We start from the raw sequence: 23,181 nt of genomic DNA on the forward strand, positions 1-23,181 counted from the left end.
AAAAATAATAAGCAACCTGGAAAGGAAATTTTGGGAAAAAAATAGAGAAGTACATTTGTGGGATGCAGATATGGTTTATTATCTGCTGATGAGGATGTGTTTAGTATTCTCAACTGGGTTGAATTGAGGGGTGTATCATGCTGGGTAAAGTCTCTTTAAAATCTAAATGATGTGTAGCTATTGGATGTATAAATAATCATAATAATAAAGAAAAAAAAATATATAAAGTTTTTAAATAAATCAAGTTAAGTATGTAGTATAAAATAATAATAATAATAAACAACCTGGAATAAAAATCTAGCAGCAATAAAAGAAGAGCATAAACAAATCAGCTATGGTACTATAAATACAAATAATTTTATATAGAAGTAAACAAGTAGTAAGTATAAGAATTTTTAAATAAAATAAGTCACATCTATATAGAGAACAGAAACAAAACAAAACAAAACAAAACAAAACAGAAAGTAAAGCAAAAGGAAAGGAATTCATCACATATTAGGTCATTACCTTAAAACCATCAAATTTCTCAGTAGAAATCTTGCAAGTCTGAGGGAGTGGGAAGAAACATTTAAATGCTATGAGGAAAAAAGGAAAAAAACCTGCCAATCAAAATCACTACACACAGAAAACATGTCCTTCAAAAATAGACGGGTCAGCTCTGTGGCACAGTGGTAATTCACCGCCCAAGAGAAGTTGGATACACCACATGATGGTTTCAGTTCAGATTCCTGGCCCCGCCAGCCTGAAACATGCCAGGCACACACACAAGTACCCAAGGTCCAGTGGGCTAGAGGACCGGAAGACGGGTATCATGACATGACTAGACACTGTGGAGGGTGCTTCTCTATCATAAATTTTTAAAATTACAAAAAATATGCAGAGGATAAAGACTTTCTCTGTACAACAAAAGCTGAGAGAGTTCAGCACCTAGGCCTGCCTAACAAGAAATTCTAAAGGGAGTTCTTTACGTTGAAATGAAAGGATACGAAACAGCAGCACAACAGCATAGGAAAATATAAAACTCACTGGCAAAAATAATACATAGAAAAAACCAAAATACCATATTATTATAATGGAGGTGAGTAAATTGCTTCTAATTTAAGCATAAAACATTAAAACAAAAGTATGAAAAATCACCATAGCGGGAACCAGCAGTTAGCGTAATGGCTATGTCGCTGGACTCCCACGTAGTCGACTGCGGTTCGTGTCCCGGACCCGGTGGCTTAAAACTCACGCCGGGCGCGTGTGCGTGTGTGCCCAAGATCCCGAGAGGAGAATGGAGGAGAAGGGATTGCAGCGTGACCATCCCCCCTGGGGGGTGATTTCTCGCTTTCTGTCTCTATGTCTCTCTCTGTCTGTCTGGCGAGCGCACACGCCCTACAGTGAAAATCTCTCCAAAAAAAAAAAAAAGTTTCAAAAAAAAAAAATCACCATAGCTACAATAATTTGTTAATGGATATATGATGCAAAAAAAGATGTTAGCTGTTGGGCCAGCATGTGGTGTGGAGGCAGCTGGATTCCACACGGCCTACTCTAAGGTTTGAGTCCTGGCAGCTTGAAAATTACATCAGGTATGTATGAGTACATGCCCAAAATCCCACGAGAATGGATGAGAAGGGATTGTGGCATGGCCGTCATCCCTGAGGGGTGATTCCTCTCTCTCTCTCTCTCTCATGAGCACAGATACCATATAGCAAACTAAGAAAAAAAAAGATGTTCATTGTCACAATAAAATAAAGTGTGGATTGATGTTGAAGAAGATTAATATAGGAATACCTTTTATTTGATTGTTGTTGTTTTTTGTTTTTTTGTTTTTTGTTTTTTTTTTTCCTAGAGCCTTTATCGGGTTATTTAAGGATTGGCGTCTATGCATTCATGTGCGTATGTCAGAGTTACACAGAGTAGCTGGTGACGTTGTACACACATGTTGTACACACATGCCTAAAAAAAACATTCTGGAGCCCATAAAACAAACAGCACATTCGTTACATGTACAAAAGAAATCATAATTAAAATTTTAAAATTATAAAAATAATAAAGTGTAGAGATAACAAGTCAAATATGAAAATTCTGCATATAATTGAAATTAAGTTGTTGTCAGCTTAAAATATATTATAATATGCTTTTTGCAAACCTCATGATAATCACAAATAAAAGGCACATAGTGAATTCTCAAAAGAAAGAAGAAAATTAATCAAAGCATACCACCCAAACAATCATCAAATCACAAAGGAAGATAGCAAAGGAGGGGGAAAAAGAATAGAGAATCTAAAAAAGTCAGATAAACAATTTTTAAGTGGCAATAGTGGGCTGGCCCCTTAGTTAAGAGAGCCAGCTCCTACATGGACAAGTACAGTTTGAATCCCAGGCCCCGTGGCTTGAAAAACCAAGCCTCGAATCCTGATAGGATGGAGAAATGGAGAAGAGAGGATTGTAATGTGACCACTCCGCATTACGGGTACTTTCTTCTTCTGTCTTTCTCAAGTAAGTGTATGTGACCTCTGGCAATTAAAAAAGAAAGAAAGAAAAGTGGCAATAATAAGTCTTTAACTTCTAATAATTACTTTAAATGTAAATGAATTAAATTATCAAGTCAAAATACATAAAGTAGCTGAACCAATCAAAATTCAGGACTCAACTATATGCTGCCTAGAAGAGACTCACTTTTTTTCTTTTTATTAAAGAATTATTGTATTTAACTTTATTTATTTATTTTAATTTGACCAGAGAAGGACGAAGAGAGAGAGAGAGAGAGAGAAAGAGAAAGCAAATCACTAGGTCTGGGACTTGAACCATGGTCAGCCACGTGGGAGTCCAGTACCTTTAACCACCATGCCACCTACCAGACACAAGACTTACTTTTCTTTAAGGACATACACATGCTATAAATTAAATGATGGAAAAAGATACTCCATGCACATAGTAACTAAAAGAGAGCAGGGGTGGGTATACTTACATAAGACAAAAACACTTGAAGACAAAAACTGTAAGAATATACAAAGAAGGTCATTATATACCCATAAAGAATTGATTTATCAAAAGCATGTAACAACTCTGTGTGTGTGCATGTGTGTGTGTGTGTTTTTGTGTGTGTATTGAACTACCTAACTATATAAATAGTAACAGAAGAATGGAGAAATAGAAATACAACAGCAGGAAACTTCAATACCTCACTTTCAACAATGGATAGATTATTCACATAGAAAATCAATAAAGAAATAGTGGATTTGAATATATACCAGATGGATCTGATATAAAATACACAACCTTGCATTCAACAGTAGCAGAGTACACATTCTCTTAAGCATGAATGAAACATTTTCTGGGATAAAGCACATATCAAGCCACAACAAAAGTCAACTGACTCTACATGTAAACTACATCTACAAAATATCTCCACAACAACACCTAAATTAGGGTTTGATGAAATAGCTGAATACTATAGCCTAGCCAGGTTGACACAGTAAATAAACTATCACAAGTGAAATGTCGGAGTGGCAGCCAAGGAATCCTCAGCAACAGATAATTATGAGGATGGAGTTCCTAGGGAAAACAGATCAGCAACTAATAAGGGCACAACTACAACTCCACAAGCAAATCAAGGACAAATGAAGAGACCTAATCCAATTATTTTCAATAACACTTTCTAATCTCTTGCAAAGTTTTTGGATCTGAGCCAGTTTTCAGGCCTAGAAACCACTGGGTGATAGAAAGACCAGGTCCTAAGGAAGAAAGGTCATGCAATATCACGAAAAGAGTACACCTAATGAGTCTCTCTATGCTTTCCAGGAGGCATTTATGACCATTTAGTTGGGTGTCTTTGCACTGAGATTAAGTGTCATCTCGGCCCTATTGTTCATAAGAGTACACAAGGGAACAAGATATTAAATGGAATATTGGCTCCAGTCTGAAACACAGTGGGTCCACCTAATCTATAGACCCACTGTGATGTAATTCCACCAATCTCAAAGCATATTATTAGAAATATATGACTAGCAATTGACATAACTTCAATATTGAATCTCTGGCGTAAAGTAACTTACAATTCTCCAGTCAAGACAATAAAAATAATATGGTATCCTAAATAGAAGGTCATAGGAAGTAAGCCAAGATGACATTCCCCATCATACCCCTCCATAACTCATCAGCATGGTCCTGCTTAAAAAAATAAATAAATAAAGATAGTTCCTAGAAAATTATTGTGGATCACAAATTCACCCAAGTAGTAGCATCAGCTGTTATCCTTCTAGATGTGGCATATTTGTTACAGTAGAGTAGCATGGTTCTAAGTTTATTATATCCAGACACTGATTTAGTGAATATATTCTTTTCCACTCACATCACATGAAAGGATTAGAAACAGTTTGCATGCACTTTGAATGGAAAACAATACATGCTTATAGTTGTTTTCCAGATCTATTAACTCTCTAGAATTTTGTCACGATATGATTTGAAAAGATCCAGACCATCTCAATATCCTCAGAACATCACATTGGCCCATAATATCAATAAAATCATAGTAAGTTGACTAGATAACCAAGACCATACTTGCAAGTTATAGCCTTAGCAAGATACAAGCACTCTTGAGAGTGGGAGATAGAACTACGAAGATATAGGAGGGCACCAAGATCAGTACCATTTTTAAGGAATTAAGAGACCTAGAACTAGTATCAGAAATCTAAAGCTGTGAGGCCATCAGGTTGCATAGTGGTTACGGCAATCTCACATGGTTGACCATGGTTAGAATTCTGGACCTGGTGACTTGAAACTCATGCCAGGTGTACATGTACATGTGTGCCCCAAATCTTCAGACAAGAATGGAGGAGAAGGGATTGTGGCTTGGCCATCCACCCAGGGGGTGATTTCTCACTTTCTTTCTATCTTTTTCTGTCTCTCTGGCAAGTACACACATCCTATAGCAAAAATATCTCAAAAGAAAGAGAGAAAGAAGGAAGGAAGGAAGGAAGGAAGGAAGGAAGGAAGGGAGGAAGGGAAAAAAAGAGGAAATCTAGAGCTGCATAGAATAGTCCCTGGAATCAGTTGCCAAAGAAAGGGAAAGCTTGAATGCTGTTTACAGTTGTGTCAACTGTATGCAAATACAAACCAAAAATGTATCATGACTATGCTATAACTCATTCAGGGTTGTCTTGTAAGATACCCCGCTGCTTTAAACTTTCTTTGGGGTCTCCTTCAAGGAGCAGCCCACATCCAATGATGTCTATAGTCACAAGGATAACCATCTCTCAAGATCTAACTCCTGAGCTCCCAGTGGAGTCAGATGAGGCCTTCATTAGGACTATATCACAATCCAACTTATCCCTCTGGCCAGTTCTTCCTTTCTCTCCCTTCTAAAGTTGTCAATTTCCAGAGCACTCCTTAATAAACATCCCACAAGCAAATCTTTTCTCAAAGTTTCATTCCCAGGGAGTCCAAACTGCAAAACCAAAAACACATACACACACCATGTTCCATCTCCTTTGATTATTCTCAATTAAAGAAATTAAATCATCTCCTGACTATGTTACAGTACATTTGAACAGCTCTGAAAATATCCTTGATCTCCAGAAGAAGATCCTGGGAGTCCTCTGCCCCTTGAGGGAAGCTCTAGTAAATTCTGAAGCCCAGTGTTTTTCTGTACCTAGAGAAGTCACAGAGCAAACTCTCTTGAGGGCCATAATGAAATGAGCACACCATAGCTCCATCAACCCAGCAACACCTGTAGATCCAGCCCATGAGAAGTTAATGGGACTTCCTCAAGCAAGAAATCTTCTTCCATAGTGAGTCTGGACATTTCTGCATTCTACAATGAAAAGCAGAAAAAAGAATATGAATGCTGGGAGACAGATTGCTAAAGAGAGAGATGAAGGTAGTATCAGGAAAACGCTCATCTGTCTAGTTTCGATGCAATCTGCTCTTTCTTCATTCTTCTCATGCCTTCTTGTTTACTGACAAAGATGTCAGAAAGGTCATCTTTGACTGGTGTGAATTTAGAATTAATTTGGAGAAATAATTGGGAGAGGGAGACAGACTTTTTAAAAACTGGGAAAAAAGAGAAGATATCTGAATATAGGATGTGAACATCAGCTTGTTGGCTGCCTACCTGACAATCACCTCAATCAGACATTTTTTCCAGCTTTCCTGGCAATTCCAGAAATCACACGTATTCAGCATATTGTAGGTTTTAGCTCAACATTCATGTTAGCTTTGGGGTTTAGGTCTACCCTCTTTGACTACTGGTCTAAGATATGACCAGCTTTGGAGGAAGCAGATCCCCAGTAAGTGGATATGGAAAACATTAAAAGATACCAAAAAAAGTCCTTCTCCCGGACACACCCCAGGCTTTTAGAATTATTCACTCAGATGTTCACTTCCAAAATTTCTGTTTCCCAAATATGCAGGCTAGTTAAGACATAGGAGTGTTCAACACTTACTTAATGCGTTCATTTCCTTTTTTATCTCACATTTCCCCAAGCATGCCTTTCACAAATAACTCACTTTCGCTGATGTATATTTTACACACTGTGCTTACACATAATATTTCATTAGCGCTTTCTAAAACTCCTAAGATCATTTAGTGAGCTTCCAAGTTCAGTGCATTTTTATCACTCCTACAACTCTATAAACACGCAAATTCTTGGGGCCAGTGGGTGGCATAGTGGCTAAGGCATTGGACTCCCATGTAGTCCACCGCGATCAGGTCCTGGACCTGGTGGCTTGAAACTTATGCTGGATGCATATGCATGTGTGGTCAAAATCTTGAGAGGAGAATGGAGAAGAAGGGATTGCGATGCAGCCATCACCCCTTGGGGGTGATTTCTCACTTCCTGTCTGTCTTTCTGGTGAGTGCATGTGCCCTATAACAAAAAGCTCTCTAAAAAAAAATAATAAATACACACAAACTCTCCCATCCAAGATCAAATCTCTCTTTATTATTGCAGGTTAACCATATAATTAGAATTTTCAAATTCCACAATCCACTTAAGAGAGAAGAAAAACAACTTTCTCAATGTGAAAACAAGCTTCTTTTTTTCCAATTTTATTTTGTTTTGTTTTAGAGAGTTTTTTGTTATAGGATGCATGTACTTACTGGAGATAACAGAGACAGAAGCAAAAAATCACTCCCCCGGGGGGTTGGGGGTGGCCTCACCACAATCCCTTCTCCTCCCTTCTCCTCTTGGCATTTACGGCATGCACACACAAGCACCTGGCATGAGTTTTAAGCCACCAAATCCAGGACTTGAACCACAGTCGACTACATGGGAGACCAACAACATAACCATTATACTATCTGCTGGTCCCTTTCCAATTTTATTTTATAATTTGTTATTTATTAACACATTTAATTGCTGTTCATCTTTATGCCATACAATGTAGCTTTTTGAAGCATTCATGCATTGTGTGAAAATCAAATATAGGATTTTACCATATGCATCATTTTTCACAAAGAACTTTACATTCTTATGTGTATTAAATGCTTTTTCCTGAGTCCCTCCCACCTACTTGGCCCTGTCACCTCTTACCCACATAGACTCTGATATCTACTTGTGCCATATCTATGCTTATGTCCTCAAATCTTTCCATTTCTGCCAGAGTACAGATATTCAGTGTATATTGAGTAGAGATATACAATTTGTTTCTTTGTTTGTTTGTTGCTTTTAGGCTAGATTTTTTTTTCTGTTTTTAATTAATTTATTTATTTTAATTTACATTTTATCACATCTTTACAGTATACATTTCTTTTTCTAACACAGAAATCATCTATGTCAATCAAGACAAGGATATTACTATGTACATTATCATCAGCAAATAGCTTTTCATTTTTTTGTCAAGTAAGCATACTTTTACTGGATTTTTCCTTTCCCTTTCCCCTACCTCCCTTCCATACTAAACGTTTTTTCCCCACATTTTATTGATTCACTAAGCTCTTAAAGTATGGGCAAAGCTAGAATCTGGTGACAAATGAACTATAATTTTCTCTGAAACAATTATTTCCTCTCTCTCCTTTCCCCCTTTTACTACAGAGAGGTAAAAAATAATTTATTTGCAAAAAAAAAAAGTTTAATCTCAATTTGGTCTGTTATTTGCACAAAGCCCCATTTGTCTGTACTCTATGGCTGAAAATGAAAGACTAGACGATATAAAAAGATAGAAAATGGTTATAGATATTGGATACAGTGTGGAAAGAGGATGAGAGAAGGAGGAGTGTCTAAGGAAAGGCATTAAGGAGAAAAATTGCCAAGACATTTACAGGACACAGAAATGGGTTATTATCTCTTGATAATAACTTGTATAATACACCCAACTGGACTGGTGAGAAATGTATTCATGTTTTTTTGTTTTTTGGGTTTTTTTTTTTTTTTTAGAGGTTTTTGCTATAGGGCACGTGTGCTCACCAGACAGACAGAGAGAGACAGAGAGACAGAAAGCGAGAAATCATCCCCCAGGGGGGATGGCCACGCTGCAATCCCTTCTCCTCCATTCTCCTCTCAGGATCTTGGACACGCATGCACACACGCCCGGCATGAGTTTCAAGCTACCGGGTCCAGGATGTGAACCACGGTCGACTACATGGGAGTCCAGCAACATAGCCATTACACTAACTGCTGGTCTCAAGAAGTCAGTCTTGTTTTAGAAAAAAGTCATAGAATTCTATTTCACCAGTTCAAGCTCATGTAATCTCTCTTTCATTTAATTTGCAGTGTTACTGTGATCTGACCTTTTCACTAATATTCAGCATTATTATTGATATTTCAGAACTTGTTCCTACCATTAAGTTGGCCTTTCTCTTGGTCATTTTTTGTTCTCTTATTTGTCTGTGTTTAATTTTCCTGGTATAGTACTCCCTTCAGAACTTCTCAAAGAGCTGGTCTGGAGTTAGTAAATTCTTTCAGGTTTTGTTTATCTGAGAAAGTTTTAATCTTCTGTTCCCATGTGAAAGATAACCTTGCTGGATACAGTATTTTAGGTTGAAATTGTTTTTAATTTAATACTTTGAATGTATTCTCCCATTCTTTCCTTGCTTGCATTGTTTCTGATGAGAGGTCTGATGTTTCCCTAATGGGATATCCTTTGAAAGTAACTTGATGTTTTTCTCTTGCCAATTTTAGTATCTATCTCTGTCTGTGGTTTTGGTTAATCTGGCTATGATGTGCCTTATAGAAGATCTTCTTAGGTTGATTCTATGTGGGGTCCTTTGTTTATCATGAGTCTGGATATTTGAATGTCTCTCTAGGTTTGGAAAGTTTTCTTCCAGGATTTCATGGAATAGATTATCAATGCCCTGATTAGTTTCATCACCTCTGAGATACTGATTAACCAGATGTTCGGGCATCTAATGTTATCTAGTACTACTCATATATTATTCTCATTTCTTTGGGTTATTTTCTCAGTCTTTTTGGTGAATTTTTCTAGGCCAGAGGTTCTATCTTCTACATCTGAGATCCAACCTCCAGCATGATCTAATCTGTTCTTAATACTTTCAAGGGAGATTTTGATTTCCTTTATTACAGCCTTCATCTCTAATGGTTCTGTTTGATTCTTTTTTATGCTGTGTATTTCCTCTTTCAGATCATGGAAAAACTTCCTCACCTCCTGGAAATTGTTGTCTCTTTTCTCCTGCATCTTTTGGAGTTCATCATCTCTCTTCTCTTGCATCTCTGTTAGCTTTGTCACCATGAGTATCCTAAAATCTTTATCTAACATTTCCAGGAGTTCCATTGTACTGTCTGTGAATGATGAAGGACTGTTCCTTCCCCTTGAGGGAGAGACATTTCCTTGATTTATCCTATTTCTTGTGCCTCTACAGTGGTGGTTTCTGGTCATCTGAAGGATTATATGTTACTTCCTACCTTCTGGCTTTTCGCTGGGTGTTGGGCAGAAGGAGGGGTGTGGGGTAGAGGCTTTTCCCGGTTAAAGAGGCAGGTAAAGCCCACCTCAGATGCACGTTCTGGCTTTTTGCTGGGTGTTCTTAGGCTAGGTAAATAGTTTTTCATTGAATTTTATTAATTTGACACTTTTTAAATTTACCTTCAATCATTGTACATCTTTATAGTGTACAAAGTGTTTTTTCCAGCATAAATGCAGTGCATATCAATTGAGTCAAAGATATTACCATATACATTATCATCAACAGATACTTTTCATTTTTGTATCTGATAGATCGGTTTTTTTCTCCCTGATCCCCTCCCTCCACCCTCCTGTTACCCACACTCTCCTATACTGTCTTCAGTATCTGCAATTGTCCTTCATGCTATTATACCTTCCCATCTTTCAGTTCCTGTCATAGAGTGCAGACATTCGGTGTATATTGAAAGGGGATATATAATGCCTCTCTTTCATAGTCTGACTGGCTTCACTTAGCATTAAATCTTCCATATTCATCCACTTTGTAATAAAAGTCAGTGTCTCGTTGCTTTTTATAGCTGAGTAGTATTCCAAAGTGCATATGTGCCACATATTTTTTATTTAATTATCTGTTCTTGTGCATTTGGGCAGACACAATGTCTGTCTTTGTAATCTGGCTTACTTCATTTAGCATTAAATATTCTAAATTTTTCCACTTTCTCTCAAATGACAGAATCTCAGTCTTTATGGCTAAGTAGGATTCCACAGTGTATATGGACCACATTTTTTCAGTCCAGTCATCAATTATTGGGCACTTATGTTGACTCCATGTTTAACAATTGTGAATAATGCTGCAATAAACATCAGATGTACAAATGTCTTTCCCACTGAGTGTTTTTATGTCCTTTGGGTAAACACCAAAGAGTGGGATTACTGAGTCATATGATAGTTCTACAAGGTCAGTCTTAATGTGGGATAAAATCATTTAAGAAAAATAGTTTATATGTGTGTGTGCATACAAGCATGCATATTCATGCACATATATGTTCATGGAGAAATAACCAAAGTGGAAAAATGTTGAATGTAGATATACCTTTATAGTCATCAAACATACTAAAAATTTTTTCAAAAGATAAATTACTTGCAAGAACATCTACAAATATCTGATGAGGGAGAGTCATTGGCATTTATGATGGAAACAAGATAGTGATCTCAAATGTTAACTCTGTGCCTGGAACCATTCTAAGTGTTCAAACATGTTATATCAGAAAAGCTTCATAAAGGTCTTATGGGATAATTATTAGTATCCCCAATTCACAGATAAGAATACTAATACTAACATGTCTGATGTTAAGCAGCTGAAAAATAAGCAATTAATTGGTGAAAATTAATAGATAAATGACCATACCTTGAACTATTATTTTTTAAAAATGCCTCTCCATTATACCCATTCTTGAAATGTGTGTGAATAATTTAAAACAATTTGTGGGTCTAAGTACATCTGAGTCAATGTTGTTCAGAGTAGCAAAGAGTTGTGGGACACTGGGAACAGAGCGTCAAGTGTACTGTATGCATACATTGGAAGGGGTCAAAACTGATGAATCAGAACAAAGACATATCTCAAAAAAAAGTTAGGGAAAAAAACGCACACAAACAAAGCAATAACATATTTTTTAAGGATCTATGCATAGGTAAATAGCAAATTGAAGATAGCTTAGAGAACATATGCTTAATGACCAGGTGTCCATGATGTGAAATCATGTAGAGGTTCGGAGAATTAGAGTTTGAAAAAAGGTAAAAAGTAGACTTACAAAGAATTCTTATGGATCAATAGTGATATGTGGATGTTCAATAGGGAGCACAAGATTCTAAATAAGTGCTTCCAAAGAAAAGCAAACACTCTAATATTTTGTCAAGTTCCCTTTCTGGTAAGCAGGCTGAAGTAAGTCCTAGCATGACTCAATTGAACATCTGTTTTGATACAGAAAAAAATAAAACTACCTGACCTAAAATAAATAAATTTTCCCACCTACCACATCAGTCTCTATCTCCTTTGTGATTTGTCTTCATAAAATGAAGAACTACTAGAGAGAGAGAGAGAGAGTACATTAGAAAGCAAAGAAAAAGAGAACACTCATTCTATTTTATGGAATGAGTGTTGTCTGATTCTAAACTCATAAACAAAGCTAAATTAAGATCTTTAAACCAATTGCTGTATTTTCAGTTTTGACAATTGTGGAGACCAACAAAGGAACCTGAAGGAGAGAATACTGAGGACTCCCCAGGATCCCTTGAGGAATGCGAAAAGGGGAAGCATGGCTGACCTTTTCAGGGTCCTTGTCTTCCTCATGAAGTCCCAGTTTCTCTGGGGCAGGACTCTGCTCTTCTGGCATTGAGCCCCCAACCTTTCTGGTTGCCCCAATCTTCCTTGACTTTGAGATACCAAGAGTTAGTCTGTGTTGTGAAATGAACTTTTGTGTTGTGAAATTAACTTATCTCTTGGTTTGCAAAAGCTGCAATTTTAAAAGTAAATAACAGCCATGGTAGTTAGCTGGTTACAAATACCAGGGCACAGACTTCAGCTTTCAGTGAAGTGGGCTGTATCCACTTCTGTTTTTTCTTTCTTCTTCTTCTTTTCGTGTGTGTTTAGGTAAAGGAGGCTTCAGGTATCAGATTGTATCAGATAAAAACTGGAAAATCAATGTAAAAATGGGAACCTTAATTTCTAAAGAACTGAGTGTTCTACCATGTAGGTATAACCTACCTTTTACATGCATAAGTATTAGGCCCTGGAATCTACAAATACTTATAAAGATGGTGAAAAATTACTAAAGCTTGTTTAAAATTATGATGACCATTGTATGAGATATTCCACACTGTGCTTAAAGATTAGTCATTTCCTCCCATGGACAGGTATTGCTTTAAGTCTCTCTTTGGCTGTTTTTAGAGTGATTCTGGCTTATGAAGGCCTAAAATGCATTTTGAAATGAAAACACCTAAATTAAGAATATCTATTGATGTGAAGAGGTATTTAAAAATATTTTTTAATTATTTAAAGTTTATTTATTTGTTCATTAAAGAAGGGGAAACTTCACTAGGCCACAAACCTCGCCAAACCCCTCTACCCAGCTAGGGTCACAGGTACACCCATGGTGCTCAGGTCAACCCAGGATTCAAACCCTGAACCTTTCTACATCCCTTCAGCATTATGTGGTGGCACACCACTACCAGTGCCACTGCAGCTAGACCTTACAATATTTGTTATTGCCTCGTCTAAGAAGGTCTTTACAAAAGGCCAAATGAAAAGCTTAAACAACAAACTGATTTGTTTTAAAAAATCTAAATGAACCTAGATTTTAAAAAACAGTTATATGAAGTAGTTATAAGTGATAAATCAGCCATAAATAATGCTTTCTTTGACCAATTTATGGAGCCCAACCTAAAGTTGATAATCTAACTAAGAAACAAGGTAGACTGAAGAGACTATTAATTATTGATCTAAAAAATATAACATTCTGGGGAACCAGCAGTTAGCGTAATGGCTATGTTGCTGGACTCCCATGTAGACGACCGCAGTTTGCGTCCCGGACCCAGTGGCTTAAAACTCATGCCTGGCGTGTGTGCATGTGTGCCCAAGATCCCGAGAGGAGAATGGAGAAGGGATTGTGGCTTGACCATCCCCCCTTGGGGGTGATTTCTCGCTTTCTGTCTCTATGTCTCTCTCTGTCTGTCTGGCGAGCACGCATGCCCTATAGCGAAAATCTCTCAAAAAAAAAAATATATATATATAGCATTCTGGTATTTTAGTTGGTCTTTTGGGCATGCAAATTTAGGGTTACCTGGCTAATGACTGCTTGGGACAATGAAGTAAGTAATCAAAAAATTGATAATCTAAAGAGGAGGGAAAAAATTTGAAAATTGGCAAATAAAAAATCTTTTTTTTTTCTTTTTTTTGGGGGGGAGAGGTTTTTGCTATAGGGCGCGTGCGCTCGCCAGACAGACAGAGAGAGACAGAGAGACAGAAAGCGAGAAATCACCCCCCGGGGGAATGGCCACGCCGCAATCCCTTCTCCTCCATTCTCCTCTTGGGATCTTGGGCATGCATGCACATGCGCCCAGCGTGAGTTTAAGCCACTGGGTCCAGGACTCGAACCGTGGTCGACTGCGTGAGAGTCCAGTGACATAGCCATTACGCTAACTGCTGGTCCTGGCAAATAAAAAATCTTAATGAAGGCTATCAGATCTGCTTCTTTCTATATGTCTGTATGTCTCTGTGTTATCTATATATGATGTTTTTATGATGCCAAAATATATGCAAGCACTCTGTTTAATGAGCTTAAAGAAATAATAACAAACTAACAAAATTAATTGCTTAATGCATATCATTCATGAGAGTAAACAACAGAAAAGTACATTTAACTTTTAACTTTTTAGTCTCTGTGCTCTGCAATATTTTTATTTGTTGATGAAATAAAACTCTGGGGCTTCCCCAAAGCCATACACGCATCTTGCTATGAACTTAAGTCTTCAGTTTTGAGCCTGTAGATTCTAGGTTCAGGACAAATAGCCATGGCACGGCTTAAGGATGTGTATATCTAAGATGCCTGAGTGGGACCAGGCCTACCATGGCCTCATTCATATTCCCTGAACCAGCTCTGCATCCTGGCCAGGCTGGGAGAAATCTATACGCATCATCTTCACACCATCTGTCCTCTGTCTTATGCCCTCTCTCTCCCCTGCATCTGAACCTATTGTGTGTGTTAAGAACCTAGACAGGCTCTGCCCTTTCTAGCTGCCTTGGGCACCACGTGGGTGCTCAGAGCACAGAGAAATCAGGGGATGAAACTCGAGAGGGTTCCTGTGTACAACATCCTGAAGCTTTGATTACAGCAAGGCTGACTGGTGCAGTTTCAGTTTGGTTTTGCTTTTTCAAAGGGAAAAGTAAGATGATTGACAACATTTTTTTTCCATGAGCAATTAAGTACAATTATTAAAAAAATGAGTAAATAAAGTGAATGAAAATAGGATAAAGGTCTATAAATGAACTTGTCTGAAAAAACTTTCAGCAACTTAAAATCTTTAAATTGTGTTAACTGAATAAGTAATGATGAAATGTCTAAATCATTTCTAAATAAGTTAAAATACTAACAAACTAATAAAGCATAAGTTTAAAGTTTATTGACTTTGATACCTTGTTTTTTTATGTGTTACAGAAAAGCTGAATATATTCGGATCTATTAATAAGCATTAAAGGGACCAGCAGATGAAGTAATGGTTACATTGCTGGATTCCCATGTGGTCTACCATGGTGTGAGTTCTGGACCCGGCAACTTGAAACTCACGCCAGGTGCATGTACATGTAGCCCAAAATCTCAAGAGGAGAATGGAGAAGAATGGATTGCGGCGTGGCCATCACCTCTGGGACTGATTTCTCACTTTCTGTCTCTGTTTCTTTGTCTTTCCAGTGAGCATATGTCCCTTACAGCAAAAAAAAAAAAAAAACCTCTAAAAAATAAAAAAAACTTAAAATAGAAAATAAACATTAAAAAAATGATAAGAGGTACCTATTTCTAGAAATTATAAAATTATATTAGTCTACACATGATTGTCTCGTAATTCCTAATCATTAAAATTCTAACCAATATGTGGTAAATGAAACCAGAAACAGAAAGGGAAACTATTTCATAGCCAAAAAAATGTGGCATGTTTCATAAAGGAGACTATAAGATATGAGGATACATTTTATTTAAGGAAAAGAGAACAATTTTTGTCTAAAAGTAGACTGGTTGTTCCAATGTGAAAGGAAAGGGAAGTTTAAGCCAAATGACTAAAGTTTGTAGAGGATGAATCTTGTAAAAGAAATTGTATATGATCAAGTTGATTCGAATTAGAAGGTATTATTTATAAGTTTTCTTTAAAAGTATGCATTATTTTCAAGGCTACAGTGAGGTAAAACTATGTCGAAACCACAAAGAGATTCATGTTTGGCTGGCAATGTCACAAGATGGTGGAGCTTCTTTCATCTTGGGTCCTTGAGTGCTACAGTGAGCAATGGGCTCTGATTCACAAAAGCATAAAAAGACTCTGACAAGTAAAGGTTTCTGGGACCAGCAGTTACCATAATGGCTATGTTGCTGGACTCCCATGTAGCTGACCGCTGTTCGAGTTCTATACCCAGTGGCTTAAACTCACACTGGGCACATGTGCGTGCATGCCCAAGATCCCGAGAGGAGAATGGAGGAGAAGGGATTGCAGCGTGGCCATCCCCACTGGGGGGTGGTGGTGGTGATTTCTTGCTTTCTGTCTCTGTCTCTCTCTGTCTTTCTGGCAAGTGCACACGCCCTACTATAACAAAAAAAAAAAAAAAAAAAAAAAAAAAAGTACAGGTTTCTAAAATTTTTGGACAAAATAAGCATTTTCCAAAACTTGGGCCAACAGGTGGCGTAGTAGTTAAGACACTGGACTCCTAGATGGCCTACTGTGATTTGAGTCCCAGACCTGGCAGATTGTTTTCTCACTTTCTCTCTCTCTGTATTTCTCTCTTAGGTGAGTACAAGTGCCCTAATGCAAATTTTCAAGTAATAATAATAATAATAAATAAAATTAAATAAATAATTCTTCAAAATAATATTTTTGCAAAACTCTAATGAAGGCACAGATGAGTTTATGAAACTCCTAAACAAAATAAAACTAGAATAAGAATAAAATTACATGAGACTGAGTGAACTGATTTAGGTTTATTCTCAGCTTCTTATTTGAAACACTGCTGATTCCTTAATGGTTGTTTTCCAGATTTTTTTAAGCTATCTATAGTTTACAATGATTTGGTAAAATATACATTGGTGAATAGAATTAAAAATTTTACTCTTCTCCCTACATGATCCCCTAGAATTTGGAAACTATTCGTGAGTATTTTTGTTTTGGGGGAAGTGTGGGTATTTGCATAAGTTGCTTAAAAACTATTTGTTCTCTTTATAGCAGGATATACTAGGAAACATTAATTATGTTGCTAAGTCTTTGACCAGAATGTCAGATTTGAGAATGTGCATTGAATACCTGGTTTCAAAGGTTACCAGCCTTACAGTGAGTAAAAATTATTTCTCTCTGGCAGGCCCAAGAATCTCAAGTTATTTTGGATATCTTAAGGAGACAAAAATTCACCCAGTTTGTACAGATATTACAGACACAACTAATAAAGAGTTCTTGGCTTGGATCCTAAGCCTTGAAAGATAGGTTTTCTTTTTTTTGGAGAGGTTTTTGCTATAGGGCGCATGCGCTCACCAGAACTATTGGGCACGTGTGCTCGCCAGAAAGACAGAAAGAGACAGAGAGATAGAAAGCGAGAAATGGATGGCCATGCTACAATCCCTTCTCCTCCATTCTCCCCTTGGGATCTTAGGCACACGCACACGCACCTGGCGTTAGTTTAAGCCACCGGGTCCAGGACTCGAACCACAGTCGACTATATGGGAGTTCATCAACATAGCCATTATGCTTACTGCTGGTCCCAAGGATAGGTTTTCTTATGGCATATTCATAGTTGTGTCCCCACCCATAGAAGAGCTTTTCACTAAGTAGGTGCTCAATAAACAATTATTGTAAGATGTAATCTTAAACTGAATCAGGAAGATTTGAATCTGTTTCTGAAAGAAAAAGTGTTCTTTCTAAGTCGATGCTATCAACACAAATTGTAAATCTTAAGAGTTGGGAAGGAAAGACCATGAAGGACTACAAAGTTGACAAGCTGGCCACATACAGGTAGAAAGACAAAGGGGGAAAAGTACAGACTTGTGGGCCTAGGAATTACAGCTATAAAATATGACACTTGTTAAATGGAAGGATCTTCTCTATTTTAGCTGGCTCCATGACAATGGAAAGGAAGAACCAAACCAGCAGTGTCTCTGAGTTCATACTCCTAGGACTCTCCTCCAAGCCTGAAGATCAAATGCCACTCTTTGTCCTCTTCCTCACCATGTACTTGATCACCATAACAGGAAACCTGCTCATCATCCTGGCCATCCACTTCAACCCTCAACTCCAGACCCCCATGTACTTCTTCTTAAGTTTCCTGTCTTTCACTGACATTTGCTTCACAACCACAGTCGTCCCCAAGATGCTGGAGAACATCCTGTCAGAAAAGAAGACCATCTCCTACGCTGGATGTCTGACACAGATGTATTTTATCTATGCCTTGGGAAATAGTGACAGCTGTCTACTGGCAGTCATGGCCTTCGATCGCTATGTGGCCATCTGTGACCCCTTTCACTATGTCACCACCATGAACCACCGCCGATGTATCTTCCTGGTGGCCTTCTCCTGTTCATTTCCTCACCTCCACTCACTCCTGCACATACTTCTGCTGAATAGTCTCACCTTCTGTGACTCAAATGTCATCCACCACTTTCTCTGTGACATCAACCCTCTGCTTAAGTTGTCCTGCTCCTCCATATATGTCAATGAAATTATAATAATGTCAGAAGGACCCATTGTTTTGGTGACTCCCTTTCTCTGCATTGCTTTCTCTTATATGCGAATTCTAATCACAGTTCTCAATATTCCCTCAGCTTCTGGGAAACGCAAAGCCTTCTCCACCTGTGGTTCCCACCTGACAGTGGTCACCCTGTTTTATGGAAGCATCTACCATGAATACGTTGCTCATGGAAGCATCTACTATGAATACTTACATCCTTTGTCTAGCTACACTGCTAGGGACCGGGTGGCAACAATAGTCTATACAGTTCTGTCCTCCATGCTAAACCCTTTTATCTATAGTCTGAGAAACAAAGACTTGAAGAGGGGACTGGGGAAGTTAATGGGCAGTAAGAAAGCCTAGCCAGAACCTTTGCATGCATTTCTATGAGGGTTTCTGTTCCTCTGAACTCTGTTTCTTCTAGTTTCCTATATACACAATAAACTTTTGTAGGTCAAGAGGAATAATTTATATGTGTCATAGATATTGGGTTTTATCCACTTCTTTGCACCTTCAACCATCAGCCATTGAGACCATATTATAGTTCAGTACTCATCTGAAGTTCTACATAAACTTTGTGACTAGTTTTCTTATATCCCCCTTTTTTCCTCCTACTTCTTCTCTAGGAAACCACATCTTTTTTTTTCTTTTTTTAATTTATTTTTTATTATCATCATAATCTTGTTTATATTACATTGGATTACATATAACTTTACAGTGTATTATATTGCTTTTTAAAAAGGGAATGTCATGCATGTCAGTCAATACAGAGACATTAATCTCCCCACTTCATCATTCAATATTTTTTCAATGTTTTTCCCAATCATTATTATTATTATTCTAATTAATTTTTTAAACAGTCAATCACTATTTCTCAGTTTGCTTGTAAAAAGACTACCCATCATGAAATACTTCTCAGACCAATCCAGTTGAGAATACTATACATGCCATCATTAACAGGTAATAAGCCATATCTGTTTCCCACTAACATCCTGCCTCTCTATTGTTCTCTTGCTATCTTTCTCTATCCTCTCCTCTTCACCCCTCCATTCCACACTCTATTATTCTCATTAAGTACTTTCACTGCTTTTTTGTCTTCCAATATTTCGCTCTCTACAATAGAGTGCGGATAGTTGGTATATATTAAGTGGATACAAACAATATCTTTCTTTCATAGCCTGGCTTACTTCACTCAGCAATAGATCCTCCATATCTGACCACTTTCTATCAAATGCCAGGGTCTTGTTATTTTTTATGGCTTAGTAGTATTCCATAGAGTGTATATACCACACTTTTCCAATCCATTCATCAGTTTGTGGACATTTAGGTTGGTTCTATGTCTTGGCAATTGTGAATAATGCTGCAATAAACATTGATGAGCAAGCACTTTTCTGACTGAGCATTCTCCTGTCCTTTGAGTAGATACCCAGAAGTGGGATTGTTGGATCAAATGGTAGTTCTATTTGTATATCTTTGAGGAACCTCCATATTGTTCTCCACATTCCCACCAACAGTGTAGGAGGGTTCCCTTTTCACCACATCTCTGCCAACATTTATCACTTTTTATATTCTTAATCTTTGCCATTCTGACAGGGGTTAGGTGGTATCTCATTGTGGTTTTTATCTGCACCTCCCTTATCCTGAGGGATGTTGAGCATTTCCTCATGTTCTTTTTGGCTGTTTGTATATCTTTCTTAGAAAGATTTATGTACAGCTCATTTTCACATTTTTTAATTGGGTTAATTCTTTTTTCGCATAAGGCACTTAGGAAACCACATCTTTTTCACTTCCTCTAAAAAGGTGTTGAAAATCTTTGCCTTCCCAAAACTTCCAGGAAAAAATTTATACTTGTTCAGTAACATTTTTTCCTCTTTCTCTAACATTTACTTTTTCTATTTTTATTTCATTTTCTTTTATACATTCCAGTAACATTTGGTCCTTTGATCATCCTTCTTATTTTTCATACTTTCATTACCTGTTTTTCTAACTTATCAAAAGCTTTCATACTAATTTAGGATATGAGTGAGAAGGATCTAGAGAGAGGAATAGTAGAAATGATGGAGAAGGAGAAATTGAAATTCCCATAAGATTGAAAATTCTGCCAAAGCAAAGAATGTGTCTGACTCATCACCTTATTAAGGGATCATATATCTCTGTCTCCCTTACCTTTGATAACAGCAGATTCTGAACATTATAGTAAGCAAAAGCCCAACTCTTAACCTCAATTAACTAGATGACATAATTCAGCATACAAAGTACACCAGATATGGTATATCTGCTATGATAAAAAATAGCATGGTCCTAACTATTTTTTTATTATCATCATAATCTTCTTTATATTACATTGGATTACATATAACTTTACAGTGTATTACATTGCTTTTTCAAAAGGGAATGCCATGCATGTCAGTCAATACAGAGACATTAATCTCCCCATTTCAACATTCAATATCTTTTCTGTGTTTTCCCCAATCATCATTATTATTATTATTATTCTAATTATTTTTTCTCTTTAAATTTATTTATTTTTTACATTCATTTACTATACATCATTACAGCATACCAATGAATTTTCCATCCAAAATACACTGTTTATTGGCTCAATCAAGCACATCAACATACATGTTATCAGCAAATAATTTTCCAATTCTTATGTCTTGTATACTTTGTTTGTTTTGCCATCCTTGATTCCCTATCCCTCACCCTCTGCCATGTCCCACCCTCCTCCCACATTGTCTCTGGTATCCATGGTTGCTTTCTATGCCTTTCCCCCCCATTTAATTGATTTGCTAATGAACTTTCACCTCCTGGAACTCAACAACTTCTTTCTCCTTCCTCTTCAGCAGTTCATTGTCTCTCTTCTCTTCCATCTCTGTTAGTTTTGCCATTATGAATGTTCTGAATTCTTTATCAGACATTTCCATGAATTCCCTTGAACTGTGTGTGGATGAAGACGAGTTATCCTTTTCCCTTGGAGGAGAGGTATTTTCCTGCTTTCCCATATTTCTTGTGGCCCTGCAGCGATTTCTAGTCATCTGGTTGATGGTCAGTTTCTTCCCAAACTTGGAAGTTAAATCTGAGCATTGAGGAGCATGTAGAAAAAAAAAAAAACAGAAAGAGAGAAACAACAACAACAACAGCAAAGAACAAACAAGAAACAGAAAAAGAGAAGGAAAAACGAAGATAAAAACTTTTCAATAAAACTTTAAAAATTAATATTTAAAAAGATTTCAGTAAAAAAAGTATAAATTGGAAAACTGAAATTCTAAAAATCAAAAATTTAAAAAAAGAGAGGAGACAGAGACAGAGGTAGAGAGAGACAAAGACAGGTACGGAGACAGGAGGCCTGGAAGGGGTCTTCCTACCACATGAGTTTTGTGTGCTGGAGGCCAAATTATCAGTGGGAAGTCTTGATTTCTGTTTCCCCAAAATGGCCAGTTTGCAGAATCCCTCTAATTATTTTTTTTAAACAGTCAATCACTACTAACTATTGATATATAATTTTTAGCCACTAATTTGGTGAATCCATTCTTTTCCACCCATATCGCATAAAAGGATCAGAAACAAGATATGAGTGAGAAGAATCAACAGGAAGGAATAGAAGGAGTGATGGAGAATAGTTTGAATGGGAAACAAGACATACTTGTAGTTTTCCCCTAGGTGTTGTGAACTCTCTTGAATTCTCTTATAATGTGGTTTGAAAAATCTAGATCACCCAAACATCACCAGAAAATCACATTGCTCCACAATGGTAGTAAAAATCATGGTAATTTGACCAGATAACCAAGAAGCTGACACCATGTTGGAGCGTTAGGAAGACAGAAGCACTCTGAGGGTGGGAGACAATCAAAGATGCAGGAGTCTCCCAACATTGAGACCATTTCTAGGAATTCATTTATACAAGACAGATACCAGAAATCTAGGGCTATAGAGCATAGTCCCTGGAATCAGTTGACTAAGAAAGGAGAAAAACTAAGCATGATTTACAGCTGGGTCAACTCAGTATATTAAGTAAAAATCAAATGTGGATAATGACTAAACTATAACACATTCCAGGTTGTCTTGTAAGATAGCCCTCAGCTTTAAACTTTCTTTGTGGATTGTCTTGGCTAGAGGAAACAGTTTCACCAAAGAGCATGCTTCCTTCAAGGAACAGCCCTCATCCACTGACCAACGTGGTCATTACAGACAACCAGCCCTCATCACCTAATTCCAGAGCTCCCCATAGAGTCAAGTGAGACCTTCATTCGACTGTGTCACAATCCTATTTTTCTCTCTGCTTAATTCTCATCCTTTTCTCTTCTTTTCATAGCTGCAGATCTCCAGAGCACTCCTTAATATACACCCTCCATGCTAATCTTTCTGCAAATCTTGTTTCTAGGGAATGCAAACTACAACACTCACTATTCAACACACACACACACACACACAGAGTTTCATCACTTTTGATTACCTTCCTTTAAGGAACTTAAAGCATGCCCACAAGATGTTATGGTACAATTGAACAGCTCTGAAAATAGCCTCAGTCTCCAGAAAAAGGTCCCAGGAGATCCCTGTCCCCTGAGGGATGTTCCAGTCAATTCTAATGCCCAGTGTTACTTCTGTACCTAGAGAGGTTACAGAGCAAACTCTCTTGAGGGTCACAATGAAATAATCATACCATAGCTCCATCAACCCAGCAAACACCTGAAGCAGGCCAGGAGAGCACAGATCAACCCAAGAGAAGCTGATGGAACTTCCCCAAGCAAGAGAGTTCCTTCCATAGTGAGTCTGGACACCTCTGCTTTTTGTGATGGGAGGCAGAGAAAAGCAAAATAATGGCGGGACACAGAGGCTGGTAAAGAGACAGAGATGTGAGGAAGTATCAG

At 37.5% G+C, this 23,181-nt stretch overlaps 1 protein-coding gene across 1 annotated transcript; it reads left to right on the plus strand.

Moving 5' to 3' along the window:
• The first annotated feature begins 17,713 nt into the window (after positions 1 to 17,713).
• Positions 17,714 to 18,676, plus strand: LOC102477714 (olfactory receptor 1L8). Its single transcript, XM_006150511.1, has one exon. The coding sequence runs from the start codon at positions 17,714 to 17,716 to the stop codon at positions 18,674 to 18,676; it is 963 nt and encodes a 320-aa protein (XP_006150573.1).
• The last annotated feature ends 4,505 nt before the right edge of the window (positions 18,677 to 23,181 follow it).

Source organism: Tupaia chinensis, unplaced genomic scaffold, assembly GCF_000334495.1.
Source record: "Tupaia chinensis unplaced genomic scaffold, TupChi_1.0 Scaffold000289_1, whole genome shotgun sequence".
In the NCBI taxonomy this organism is placed as follows: Eukaryota; Metazoa; Chordata; class Mammalia; order Scandentia; family Tupaiidae; genus Tupaia; species Tupaia belangeri.

Coding starts and splice junctions, on each gene's coding strand:
- LOC102477714 (XM_006150511.1), top strand. CDS start 17,714: ATGGAAAGGAAGAACCAAACCAGCAGTGTCTCTGAGTTCATACTCCTA.